Genomic DNA, 13,227 nt, shown 5'->3' with positions numbered 1-13,227 from the left:
ATTTCCATTGCTTCTCCTCTCTCTCTCTCACTCATTCATTCATTAGTACACTCTGCAAACTTTCCTGAATATTTCTTTTACGCTAAATCCCTGAAGATGTAGGATGCGGAAGCTTGGGTCTTAATTTTGAGGCCGAAGTTTTAAATGATTCAATGCCTCTGAAGAGCTGAAAACAGGCGTCTAACAGGGAAACACATATGAAACACACCCAGAACACAAGGCACCTTTACAGAGGCCTATTTTAACTTCAGGTTCACTGTCTTCGGTTCTCGCAGAGCCGATACTATTCGTGGGAACAAGGGCAGAGGATGCCTGCCCACTTACCGCCTGCAGCAATGCCCCGGGAGTAGCCTGCTGTTGCCCGGCTCCGGGGCCGGCTCCTGCCGCTCCCAACAGCAACTCATGTCGCGGCCGCTTGACTGGAACCAGGGGTAGCTCTGGGCCCTTGCGCTTCTGCTGCTCGATCATGGCGACAGCCACTCTCCTCGGCACCGCCAGTAACCGCGCCGCCGGCCGCAGGCGCCACGCAATTGGTTCCTACTGAGTTCTTCCTCCAGAACTTCCGGAGAAGAATAACCAATCGGTTTCTAACATTTCCTTCTGCAACGCCCTCTGAATACACTCTTGCTATTGGTCCCGTCTTGCTAATGTCAAGAAAACTCAACTCTGGGATTGGAGCGCGGAGCTGACGTTCTCCCCCGCCCCCTCGGGAGCGCCGTGCATTGTGGGTGAGAACGAGCGGAACTGGTTCAGCGTTCCTAGCGATGGAGCTGCTGTCTTGCTAGGAGCCGACGCGGAGTGAGTCTGTGGGGAATCAGGCGGGTGGTTGTTCCAGTCTGGAAGCTGCGAGTTGGTGATAGGCCTGAGCCTGCCATTTTTAGCTATCAGCCTTGGCATCGGGGGGGGGGGGTGGTGGTGGCAGGGAATGTCCCCGGAAAGACAAGTCTCTTGGTAGGCTGGAACGTAGCTTTGGGATCTCTGGCTTCAGGACTCGAACCCTCAGGCCACTGTTCATTGACAGCTGCTCTGCAGGATGCCGATTCTGGGTCTAGCTCTGGGCTGGCTTTCCCAGGGACAGAAGCCCGATTCCAGGCTTCAGCGCTGGGCTTGGCTGAGGCGGAGGACTTAGTTTTGTCACTGATTTAGCCGTCTTTTTTAAGGACTTTAATTTATGTCCCCGAGACAGCCAGTAATGAGGAAAGTATCAGATGGCTCCCCCAAAGCACAATTTTGTTGAGAAATCGAGTATTCGTGCTTGCGTGCCAGGCCTTCTCGAAAGTGGTCCAAATTGTATTTATTATGCAGTGCGTTAGGGGTCATTCTGAAGAAACACGGTCCCCTACTTCAAGGTGTGGGAAATGTGTTAAACAAATCTCACCAGTTGGTCGGAAGACTGCCTAAATGAGTGATGCTTCATGTTATGAGTTACTAGTAGAAGCTTAAAGGCTTTTCAGAGGAAAAGATGTCTGAGCTGTTCCTATCTTATGGGACAGTTCTAATTAGGGGGAACAGAGGAAGGGAGAACGTTCTGCACAGAACAGCATGTGCAGTGTGCCCTGTCAATTGGAAAGATGACTGAGACACAAAGAGCCAGTGTGCTGGGAGAACTTGAAGAGGGTATGGTACGGGACGAACCCGAGGTCATGAAGACTTTGCAGGAACTTGAAGCTTTTACTTTAAAATTAATAGGAAGCCAGTGAAAGTTTTCTCCCTTCTCCAGAATGAGGTGCAGAAGATGGCCCTATTCCTCAGGCTTAATGGAGTGATAAAACTGGAGAGATAAGGGGAGTTTTACTGGGGGAGCAAATAGACCATTGTGGGACCATGAATAGTAGTTCTGATCAGCAGTGTCAGTGAGAATCAAGCTGGAGGTGGGACTGAAGGTTTAATAGTATTTGGGATAGCAGAGAAGTAAATTGGACAGGGTTCGGGGATTGATTGGATGATGCCTCAGAGAGGACTATGCTTTTAGTCCCAACACTGGATGCTCAGACAGGAGGATTGCTACAAAACCAAGACTAGCCTGGGCAACATTGGGATTTTCAAGCCACACCAAGCTGCTAGCATGACACTTTGTTTTATTCTCCCCACCCAACCCCCCAGACAGGATATCTATATGTAGCTCTGGCTGTCCTGGAACTCACTATGTAGATCAGGCTAACCTTGAACTCAGGGATCCATCTGTCTCTGCCTCCTAAGTGCATGTATATATTTGGCCCTCATGAATACCTAATGCTAGCATGTGAACTTCCATGAGGTGCTAGCTCTAACCCCAAGTTCTTTGCAATCGTATCTTAGGGTTTTACTGCTGTGAACAGACATTATGACCACATTTAATTGGGGCTGGCTTACAGGCTTAGAGATTTAGTCCATTGGTGCAGGAGGAGCTGAGAATTCTATATCTTCATCTTCTATAAGACTGAATCTCTCTGGCAGTTAGGAGTGTCAAAGCCCACCCCCACAGTGACACACTTCTTCCAGCAAGGCCACACCTATCCCAACAAGGCCACACCTCCTATTAGTGCCACTCCCTGGGCCAAGAATATACAAACCGTCACAGAGGGTAACAAGTGCTCTCAGCCTCTGAGCCATTTCTCTCTAGCCGTTGCATCGTTCAATTCTAGCTCACAAAGCCAGGGGCTGGGGATGTGACCTCTGGGTTCAGTCCTTAGCACAACAAGACTTCTTCCACCAAATAAAAATTTAAAAACTGCTTAAGGCTTCTGTTCTATGGGAGACGCAAATGAAAAAAGCTTTAGGTGGGGTAGAATGGTGCATGTTATCCCAGCACTCCGCAGGCAAAGGCAGGTGGATCTCTGTGAGTTCAAGACTAGTCTGTTCTTCACAGAGTTCCAGGACAGCAGCTAGAGCTACAGAGAATCTGCCTCAAGAGAAAGATGGAGGTGGGGGGGGGTCTTTAGATATAGCTTTTCATAATTTTATTTAGATTTTTTAAGAATTTTTATTTTATGTGTATGAGTGTCTTGCCTGAATGTGTGTGTATCATGTATAAGCCTGGTGCTGAAGGAGGCCAGAAGAAGGCATCAGATGCCCTGGGAGTGGAGTTACATACTGTTGTGAGCCACTGTGTGGGTGCTGGGAATAGAACCTGGCTCTACTGGAAGAGCAGTGCTTTTACTTGCGGAAGCTCTCTCCAGTCTTTTTCATTCTCTCACAGCCTGATTCTGCAAGGATCGCTTAGTGATTGCTCTTTCCATGACTAATGCGTGAGGAACTAGGATATCTGCCCTCATTTTGGGTGTCCCGGTGCTATTATAGATTCTATACTTGGCTAATTAACTTTTTAAGTGTGGTGGCGATTAGTAAAGGCCTCTTAATAGAACCATGAAGTTCAATTAACAACACCTGTTCTGCCATGTGAGGCAAAGGATGCTGGGCAAAAGAAGGAGAAGTCTGGAGATGAGACTGCAGAGCTGGGAAATAGGAGAGGGGATTCGGTCATTTCTGTAGAATGGGCAGATCAGCCTCTATCCTGTGTACTTGTATTGGTGTGTACACACGTTCCTATGTGCAGGTGTGCATGCATGCACATGCATGGAGATGAGAGATTGACATTGGGTGTCTTTCTCTTGCTTTCCACTTTATTTATGGAGACAGTATCTCTCACTAAACCTGACAGTCACTGATTTCACTAGATTCATTGGCTGTCTAGCCCCAGGTGTCTCTGCCTCTGTGGCACTGGGATGACAGGCCTGCACATCTGGGCCCAGTTTTTGTACTTGGGTGCTGGGGATGGAAACAAGTTCTCATAATTACAAGGCAAGCCTTTATGACTGAGACTTCTCACCAGCCCCCAAAGGTGCATATTTAAAATTAAAAGCACATAGAAAAGCTGGAGAAACACTCAGCCATTAAGACCTCTTGCTGCTCTTGCAAAGGACCAGGGTTCAGTTCCCAGCACCCACATTGGGTAGTCACAACCAGTCTTAACTCTGGTTCCAGGGGATCTTCTGATGCTCTCTTCTAGCTTCAGTGGTGTACGTGCACGCGTGCGCGCACACACAAACACATATAAAATAAGAAATAAAAATTTTCTTTTTTACTGTATAACTTTGGTTGGCTAGGAACTCACTATATAGACTAAGATGGTCTCAAATTCAGAGATCTACCTGCCTCAGCCTCCTTTTTCAGAGGGAGTTCAAGATAGGGTTTGTTTGTGCAAGCACATTAAACTCTGGGATCAAATTCTACTGTAGCTAGGATGTGTGTGTGTGTGTGTGTGTGTGTGTGTGTGTGTCAGTGTCAGTATTTTACTATGTATTTCAGGCTGTCTTCAAACTTTCTCTTCTTAGACATTCTATTACTGGGCTATATCCCCAATCATAGACCTTAGACTTTCTGTGTAGCTCAGGCTAGCCCCAAATTCATAATGGTTTCCTACTTTAGTTTCTCAAGTGCTGTGATCGTTGGCAATACAGGCAGGGGTCATTACACCCAGCTTCTTTGCTAGGTCATCTAACTCCTAGAAGCCTTCACCATTAATGTACATAAGAATAGAAGCTATGTTTTGAGATGTATTACATGTCCCTTGCACAGCATAGTACCTGGACATAGTAAATGCTTGGTAAATGTTGTATTCTTACCATTTTTTTGTTTTGTTTTTGTTTTTGTTTTTTTTTAAGACGGTCTCACTGTATAACCTTGGGTAGCTTGTGCCTCAAGCATCCTGAGACCTCTCTGATGTTTTTGAGGTCTCGGCACACATACCCTTTCTTTCCAAAGTCATCCCTGACAAATGAGTAACAACAGTAGTGATAAAAGACTGAATACCGTGCAGCGATGATGTTGCTGGAGTAGTGATTTAGGAGCGTAAGGCAGGAAAATCACTTCATCTCCGTTCAGCGGGGTCTAGAACTAGCTTGGGCAATATAGTGAGACCACATCTCAAAACAGTAGCGGCGGCCATGAAGTTCAGTCGCCAAGTCTTGCATAACACATACTGGTTCTAGATTTGATATTTATTATCATAAACAAACAAAACTGATCCTGCACAAAGCCAAGCATGGTTGAATGTACCTGTCATTCCAGCACTAGGGAGGCAAGATGAAGGAAGATCTTCACAAGTTCAAGTATAACCTGAGCTACATGGGAAAACTCTTGTCTTAAAAAAAAAACCCTCAAAATGGAAGATGGTTCAGCTGGTAAAGATACTTGCTGTGTAGGTGTGAGGGCCTGAGTTCAAAACTCCAGAGTCCACATAAAAAGCTATGGTTGCTTTGTGTGTATGAATCCAGCGCTGTGGCGGAGGAAACAGTTCACTGGGGCTTGCTGACTGCCTGACTAGCTCCAGGTCAGTGAAAGGATCCTATGTCAAGGGAACAAGATGGAGTGCCCCAATGTATACCAATATACATGCATACCCATACACCATATATACAAATAAATGTAAGTAAAATTAAAAGCCACGGCAGCAATCCCAGATGAACTAACCAAACAACCAAATCCCGTATGTAGACTGAAAGTCCAGTAGCCTAGTGACTGGGTAAGTAACAAATCAGAAAGAAGTGACATCCAGGTTCCCAGATGTCCCACAATTAAAATGCTGAGATGAGATGAGAGTCCATTGTGTGGCCTGATGTTACTACTTTTTGGAGGTTATCCATGGCTTGTCTGCACATTTTTTTTCTTTGTGTTTCTGAGGATAAACTTAGGGTTTCATGCTGTGTGCTAGGCAACCTCTGTCACTGACCTCTGTATCCAACCCTTTCATCATCCCTTATTTGCTTGTGTTATCTATGTGTTCATATGTGTGTGCTCAGGTGTACATGCATGTGTGTGGATGTGTGGAGGCCAGAGGTGGATGTTCAGTGTCTTCCTTGATCGCTCTTCACCTTACCTTTTGTGGTCATTTGTTTGAGATTAGGTCTCACTGTGTATTTTTGGCTATTATGGGGCTGACCTTGAACTCAGAGATCTACCTCTCTGCCTTTGGAATGCTGTGATTAAAAGTACACATCACCAGGACTGGCCTCTTTACCTTTTCAAACACGGTCCACCCACTAAGCCCAGAGCTCATGAATTTGGCTAGGCTGTCTGGTCTATAGACTTGGGATCCATGTCTCTGTCCCATGCCACTGTGGTTACAGACCCGTGCCACTGAGCCTGGATTTGTATAGATCTGAACTCATGTTTATACAGTAGGCTCTCTATGACTGAGCCATATCTGCAGCCCCTCCTTCTTTAATATAACTCTCTCTCTAATTGTTGTTTCTTTCTGAAAGGACGTTTGAATTAGCTTTAGCGGAAGAGAAATGGAGGAGCCGTAGACTATTAAGGATGAATTCAGGAAGGCCTGAGACCATGGAAAACTTGCCTGCATTGTATACTATTTTTCAAGGAGAGGTATGTTTTACAATTTGAACTTCCCCGTCAGAGAGTGTGAAAGCATCTAAGGGAGGAAAGCATCTGGGGTTATTCCATTTGAAACCATCTTCACTGGGAAATGCTCTGGTACATTCAGACCTTCTCTAAGCTACAGACTTCTGTGTTCTTGACACCTCAAAGCATCTCTACTTTAGATTTAAAACTTTTTTTCACAAACTGGGTCTCTTTGCCAGTTTTTTTTTTCTTCTAATTTTAGCAGGTGGAATTGTAATCTATTTGCCAAAGCTAGAAGTGTGGTCATTGTACTTGATTTCATCCTTTGATTTCTGTTGGTCTTTCCTCTCTACTTCCTTCATGAGTCCAAATTATAGCTCCCATCTACGTAGTGATTCATGCCTCTGCTACCCCGTAGCCGAAGCTCTCTATCTCTTGTTTGGCTCTGACTGGAACTGCTCGCTTCTGTTGTAGCCCCTCTCCAATCTGTTCATGACCCTGCACCCAGAATAGCCTTCCAAAACAGGTTATGGCTAGGAATGTGGCTCAGTTGGTAGAGTGCTCACCCAGCATGCACTTGGGTTTCATTCTTAGCACCACAAAAACCAGGGTGCGGTGCTGTGAGTCTGTAATCCTAGCCATGGGGAAGGTGGGCAAGGGGATCCTATCTGTTTAGGCTAGCCCGGACTACAGAGTGACAGCTTGTCTTGAACAAATCAACTAAAAGGAAAGTCTCAAGGAGGCAGAGGCAGGTGGATCTCTGAGTTTGAGTTCAGCCTGGACTACAGAGTGAGTTCATCAGCTAATACTTACATGGAGGACTAGTTTACATTATGATTGAAAACAGTGGCCAGGTGCTTATCCCAGCATTTGGGAAGTAGAGGCAGCCCAATCTTGGAGTGCAAGATCTGCCTGGAGTACATAATAAATTTTAGGCTAGCCAGAGCTATAAAGTATGACTCCATCAAAAAACAAACAAAATTAAAAAAAAAATTAAACTTCTGAAGTGTGATAGTCTATGTGTGTGAGAGTGCATGAGACACATACATACACACATGTTATCAATTTTTCCAGAAAAGTAACTTAGCGGGTAAGAAGGCTCTTCTGAGAGGCTCAGTAATCACCCAGTGGTTGATAAATGACCAGGCTATGTTCTAAATCTGCCAAGTCTGCTCTCTCCAAAATCTAGCTGGGATTGACTGCAGGATTACAATCACACTGAAATGTATGAGGGAACCAGAAGGCATGTGAGAGACTGCTTTAAGTGAGGGTGTTCCTATGTATCTGCTACACCGTAGCAATTTTACTTCACTAACTGGAGTGATTTATCTTGGGAATTCATATTCTTTTAAAAGCAGGTTTTCTTTTCTCTTTTTGAGACAGGATTTCTTTGTGTAGCCCTGACTGTTGTCACCAGGCTGGCATCCAACTCAGAGATTAGATTCCCTTGCCTTTGCCTCCTTAGTGCTGATACTAAAGGTGTGTGCCACACCTCCCGGTAGGCCTCTGTTTTTTAAAGGTTGTTTTTATTTCATACTCACTGGCTTGGTACCTGGCATATATGGCTGCTGTATAGATGATGGGTTACAGCTGTTCGTCAGCTGGTTGTGTGAGTTGTCCTTGAAGAAACTGGTCCAGCTGGAATTCTAGAATTCATCTCTTAATGGGCTTAGTGGGGATGGTAGCAATGTGCAGTGAGCAGATGAGAAGCCAGTATCCATTTTCTTCTCATCCTCTGAGATCTTGCTGCCAGTGTTATTAAACATGGAAGGAGTTAAGGGATAGCAACGGGAGCTAGGGTTTGTCTTAGATTCACCACAGACAAAGGAAATGCAGAGGACGATCAGTGTTGGTAGAAATATCTCCAATGTTGGACCATGAGTTCTGAGTCTCAGGTTCATCATTTACATTATGAGGAGAACAGGTTTCAGGACCAACACAGGCTCTTATCTAAAGAAGGAAGGTCATTTTACCCAAGGCTTGAGTTTCCATTGAGATAATGACTGAATTCCTCCCCTACCTACCTTCCTGAGTCATTTGAGGGATTATTCTTGGGACCCCAGGAAGACAGCGTGCTCGTCGGTGGCAGGTGCCATCCTGTTAATATCAACTCTGACAGTACCCTAGGAGACACGGGGAGACACCTGGTGCTGGAAGGAGGCAAGAATGCCTTTCCTCACTGAAGACTTGAGTGCTTCTCCTCTGAAGGGCATTAACCGTTCCCTTTGGGAGAGGCAAAATTAAGATCTGTTATTACCTCTAAAGACTAATGTGGCCCTGGGGCCTCAGGATTGAGAAATTGTTTTGTCTTAATTTACAGCAGCAAGGTGACTTGGGCTCTAACTTCCAGATCTGTTGTTCAGTTTTCCAGATAACTGTGGTTCTTAAGAATGCTGGTGTGAGACTGCTCAGTCTGTCTTTCAGAATCCTAGAGCAGTGTCAAACTGCTTTAGCTGAGATTAGAAGAAATTTGCTTTTATTTGAATTAAAAATGAGAGGACTTGGGGCTAGAAGATGACCCAGTGGTTAAGAGTATTTGCTGCTCTTACAGAGGACACAGGTTCTTACAGGTTCTTTAGCTGGTATCCACACGGTGGCACATAACCATTTGTAACTCCAGTTTGAGGCCATTCAGTATTTTTCTGACCTTTCTAGGCAGCAGGCATATGTACAATGCACATACACTAATGCAGGCAAATACTAATTCATAAAATTAATATAATTTTCTTAAAAAGGGAAATAGTTCTTCATCTGGGAACATTTTCACATGGGACAGATTACTTTGTAAACTTGGGTAAGCACTTGGCATCTGTGGCCTTAAGTCATTTCATTTGAAAAAGTGAGAGGTTGGACCAGCTAATGTCTTTGTTGTTTTTGAGACAGAATTCCACTCTGCCAACAGACATGAACTCATGGCAATCTTCCTGCTCCATGCCTTCTTCCCTGTCTCAACCCCGAAGGCTGGGCCATGCAGGTGTGCACCACTGTGCCTGGCTGGACCAGCTCATTCCTAATGTCTTTTCTAACATCTTTTCTTTTCTTACCTTTTTCATGTTTGCCTATGCACCTCAGGCATGTAGTGCCCTTGGAGGCCTGAAGGGGGCACTAAATCTCCAGGAACTGGAGGTGCAGACGGCTGTGAGCCGCTGTGTGGGTGCTGGGAACTGAACCTGAGTCCTCTGTATGAACAACTGCTCTTAACCACTGAGCCATCTTTCCAGCCTCTTTAATATCTTTCTTAAAGCCCTTCTGGCTCTGCCTTGTGATTTCTTAATTGTACTGTTTTGTTGTTGTTTTGATTTGGTTTGTTTGTTTTGTTTGAAACTGTTTTATCTTACTTTCCCATAGCTCATTCCTCTCCTCCAGAGAATAGAATTTTAGGGTTATAACCCTTTCTTCATGGTGGCTATGGAAAGTAAACAGTTTGACTTCATGGTCAGCCTTGCCTACACACTGAATTGGAGGCCAACCTGCATTACCTGAGAGCCTCTGTCAAAAACAATAAAGAGGAAAGATTGACTCTCAGTTGTGCAACATTGATTTTTTATTTTTTCTTTATAGGTTGCTATGGTGACAGACTATGGAGCTTTTATCAAAATCCCAGGCTGTCGGAAGCAAGGTGGGAGACCTTAACGGGGAATTCAACACTTCCACTGCACTCTTTCTATGGCCCCCACATCCTTGCTTTAGGACCTACATTTTTTAGAGAGTTGCTTGTTTATTTTACTTTGTTTTCGGGAGCAATAGGGATAAAGAGTTTTATATACACGTATGTGTATATGTGCACTGTGTGCATATGCCTTGATCTTAGGCTTACCGGCCCTGTCAGCTGAGTACTAGATTGATGTTTGTTTTGGAAAGAGACTGGAGAAGCATGTTAGCAGTATGTGGTGGCTCAGGCTTGTAACTCAGCACCCAGGGAGCAGAGGAAGGAGGGAAGCCACAAGTTCAAGAGCAACCAAAGACTACAGAGTGAGACTCTGTCCCGAAAATTAAAATCACCACAATAAAGGAGCTAAGGAGATGGCTTTGAGAACATGAGGAACTGAGCTCAGTCCCCGGCACCCACACAAACAGCCAGGCATAGCATGAATTGTAACTCCAACACTGGAGAGCAGACACAGTGGATCCTGAGAGCTCACTGACTGGCCAGCCTAGCCTAAACTGGACCTGTCATGATGGGAATATTGCTCATTAGTGTGAGACCCGGTTGCATCATGAGACCCTGCCACAGAAGCAAAAACAGGCTCAGTGGGTCCTGTCACCAAGAGTCAGATGACCTGAGTTCAAAATGCTAATCCCACGTGATAGAAGGGGAGAATTGACTCCTGCAAGTTCTCAGAACTCTACATGTATATGTCCCCAACACACATAAAATTAGTAAAAACATATAATAAAAGCAAACCAGTAAAAACTAAAAGCATGGCATGGTGGCATACACTCTTAATCTTAGAATTCAGGAAAAACAGGCAAAGGGATCTCAGTAAGTTTCTGGCCCTTCAAAGTAAGAGACCCTGTCCCCCAAAATCAAACAAACCATTAAAAAAAAAAAAAAAAACTAAAAAAGCAAGCATGAAGCAAGGTAGATCTCAGTTTACTGACATTGGAAGAATCTAAAATAATAAGAATTTAAAGCCCTGCTTCCATAGTGACAGACTTCCTTTAACAAGGCCACACCTCTTCCAATAAGGCCACACCTCCTAAAAGTGCCACTTAATATGGGCCAAGCATGTATATTTTTTTTATAGAATTATTTATTTTATGTATGTGAGTACACAGTAGCTGTCTTCAGTCATACCCAAAGAGAGCATCGGGTCCCATTACAGATGGTTGTGAACCACCATGTGGTTGCTGGGAATTGAACTCAGGATCTCTGGAAGAGCAGCCAGTGCTCTTAACCACTGAGCCATCTCTCCAGCCCTAAAATAATAAGAATTAAAAGCCAGTCGTAGAGCATTCGTGTGGTTTGTCCTCCTTTACCCTTTTACCCTTTTAAAGAGTATTTTTACCTTGTCTCTCTGGTTTAAATGACTGTCTGTTCAGAGACTATTGAACAAACTCCTCCCACTGGCCTCCTGTGGCCAGTTGACTTGTTGAGAGAAGGATGTACAGAGGAGAGGGTTTTTTTAGCTTTTGAAGACTTTCATAGTTTTTTTTTCCTGTCAGAAAGCTGTGCCATGTTAGCCTTGGCGACAACTGTGTGGCACATTTCATCCTTGCATTAAGCGGCTTGCCTGCGGTCTTCAAGCTGGCAGGCAGCAGTCTGTAATTAAGTTCCGAGTTTTATGTTGGCTGGGACTTGGGAAGGTGGAGCTCACCCCACCCTCAGGACTCACACCTCTTCCTGCCTAAAGACAGATTTTCTTGTTAGTATACTCACCGTGGCTGCTGGTGCCAATTTTGTGTGAGCATTTAGGTGACACTTTGGGGACAGTGTGGAGATGAAAAGCCGGCTACCTTTCAGCAGTCAGTTTTCACCTCCCTTGTGGCTGTTCCCTGTCAGATAATGCCTGTGATGGTGGCTGGCAGCTTACAAGTGGATCTGTCAGGCTGACAGCTGCCCCAGACTCCCAGCGAGAGCTCAGGAAGCCAAATAATGAGGTAGAATCTGGGAGCTCTAATCCCAGTATCTTTTGTAGGTGTGGTGGATAGCTGAGTCTTGACTTCCCTACAGTGTGTCTAGCTTCTCCAAAGGGGGAAGTCATTAGGTCTGGCCTTGAAGGTTCTGGACTATGAGTTGACTGGTCTGATTGGAATGTAACATCTTTCATTCAGGAAGGTGCTAATTTGAATGTCTGTTCTCAGAATCCTTTAACCACTATCAAGTTAAAGACCTCTCTGGTTTTCAGATCAAAACTAGTCTCTCTTTTCCTATATTCATTTGTCTGTTTTGTGTATGCAAATGGGGCTGGGGACATGCCGGAACATTTGTGTGGAAGTCAGAGTATAACTTGGAGGGGACTCTCCTTCTACTGTGTAGGTTCTGGGCTTGAACTCAGGTTGTCAGGCTTGGTGGCAAGCGCCTTACCCACTGAACCCTCTCCCTGGCCCTAACCTTGCCTCTGTAGTGTTGCTCAATAGAACTTTATGTGCTGATGGGAACATTACAGATTTGTTCTCATTAGCTGTATCACACAATTCAGTTTTTCACTTTTTTGGGACACCAACAAGATATCCAACAACTTTCTATTCAGTTCTGACATATCAACCTTGAATTGATATCAGGTTCTATTGTTAAAGGGGTTCATCAAAGCATTTATTCATGCTTGCTGGCTTTCAATAAGTACAGTTCAGGAATAAACATACAATGGAAGGGACACAGGGCAGGTAAGTGGAGTGAGGTGAAGGTGCTCGTGAACTCTGTCCTATCCAGCATTGCATACTCTGTGCTGATGCATGAGCTGCATGGATACGGGCGGGGACTGTCCTAAAGGCCACTTGCTCCCCATTACGGCATTCCTGGCTCTGGGCATTGGATAGATGGGACTGAGTGTTCTAGTCCTCTCATTACTGGATTCTTCCTGTAACTGCCCTGGCCAAAGACTATGTCACCTTCTTGGCATGAGCTCGGGTGTGATCAAAGGGGGCTTCTTAAATAAAACTAGTAAATCATAGTCCTGTTATTCATATAATCATGTTTTATGGATTCTTTGCTGGAAACAAGGACAAAGACCATAACAATACATATACACACACACACACACTCATATATACACACACATACACACAAATACGTATTTTCATGTTTTATTATTGTTGGCATACATGGGTATCATGGTGCACATGTGGGAGTCAGAGAACAATTTTCAAGAGTTAGTTCTCTTTTTCCACATTTGTGATACCCCGTCTTTCTGCTTGGCTACATACTCTAGACTGGCTAGCCTGTGA

The 13,227-nt window shown here is 44.7% G+C and overlaps 2 protein-coding genes across 5 annotated transcripts in view; one reads left to right on the top strand and one right to left on the bottom strand.

The window, feature by feature from the left end:
- The window catches only part of SNRNP40 (small nuclear ribonucleoprotein U5 subunit 40), a 29,056-nt gene extending 28,577 nt beyond the window's left edge, over positions 1-479 (bottom strand). Inside the window, exon 1 of the mRNA XM_080921093.1 lies at positions 325-479. Coding sequence (XP_080777219.1) covers positions 325-468 — 144 coding nt within the window. The 5' untranslated portion in view covers positions 469-479. The remainder of the gene's footprint in view (positions 1-324) is intronic.
- Positions 480-711: 232 nt separating this feature from the next.
- ZCCHC17 (zinc finger CCHC-type containing 17) overlaps positions 712-13,227 on the top strand; it is a 37,047-nt gene continuing 24,531 nt past the window's right edge. Inside the window, exons 1-3 of one of the 4 annotated variants that reach the window (XM_080921738.1) lie at positions 712-798; positions 6,243-6,363; positions 9,901-9,958. In XM_080921738.1, the coding sequence (XP_080777864.1) occupies positions 6,298-6,363; positions 9,901-9,958 (124 nt within the window). In that variant the 5' untranslated portion in view covers positions 712-798; positions 6,243-6,297. The remainder of the gene's footprint in view (positions 799-6,242; positions 6,364-9,900; positions 9,959-13,227) is intronic. The other 3 variants (XM_080921739.1, XM_080921740.1, XM_080921741.1) reach the window with 3 other exon arrangements.

This window comes from Micromys minutus (genome assembly GCF_963924665.1).
Source record: "Micromys minutus genome assembly, chromosome: 9".
NCBI classification, from domain to species: Eukaryota; Metazoa; Chordata; class Mammalia; order Rodentia; family Muridae; genus Micromys; species Micromys minutus.
This window is presented reverse-complemented; position numbering and strand designations above follow the sequence as displayed.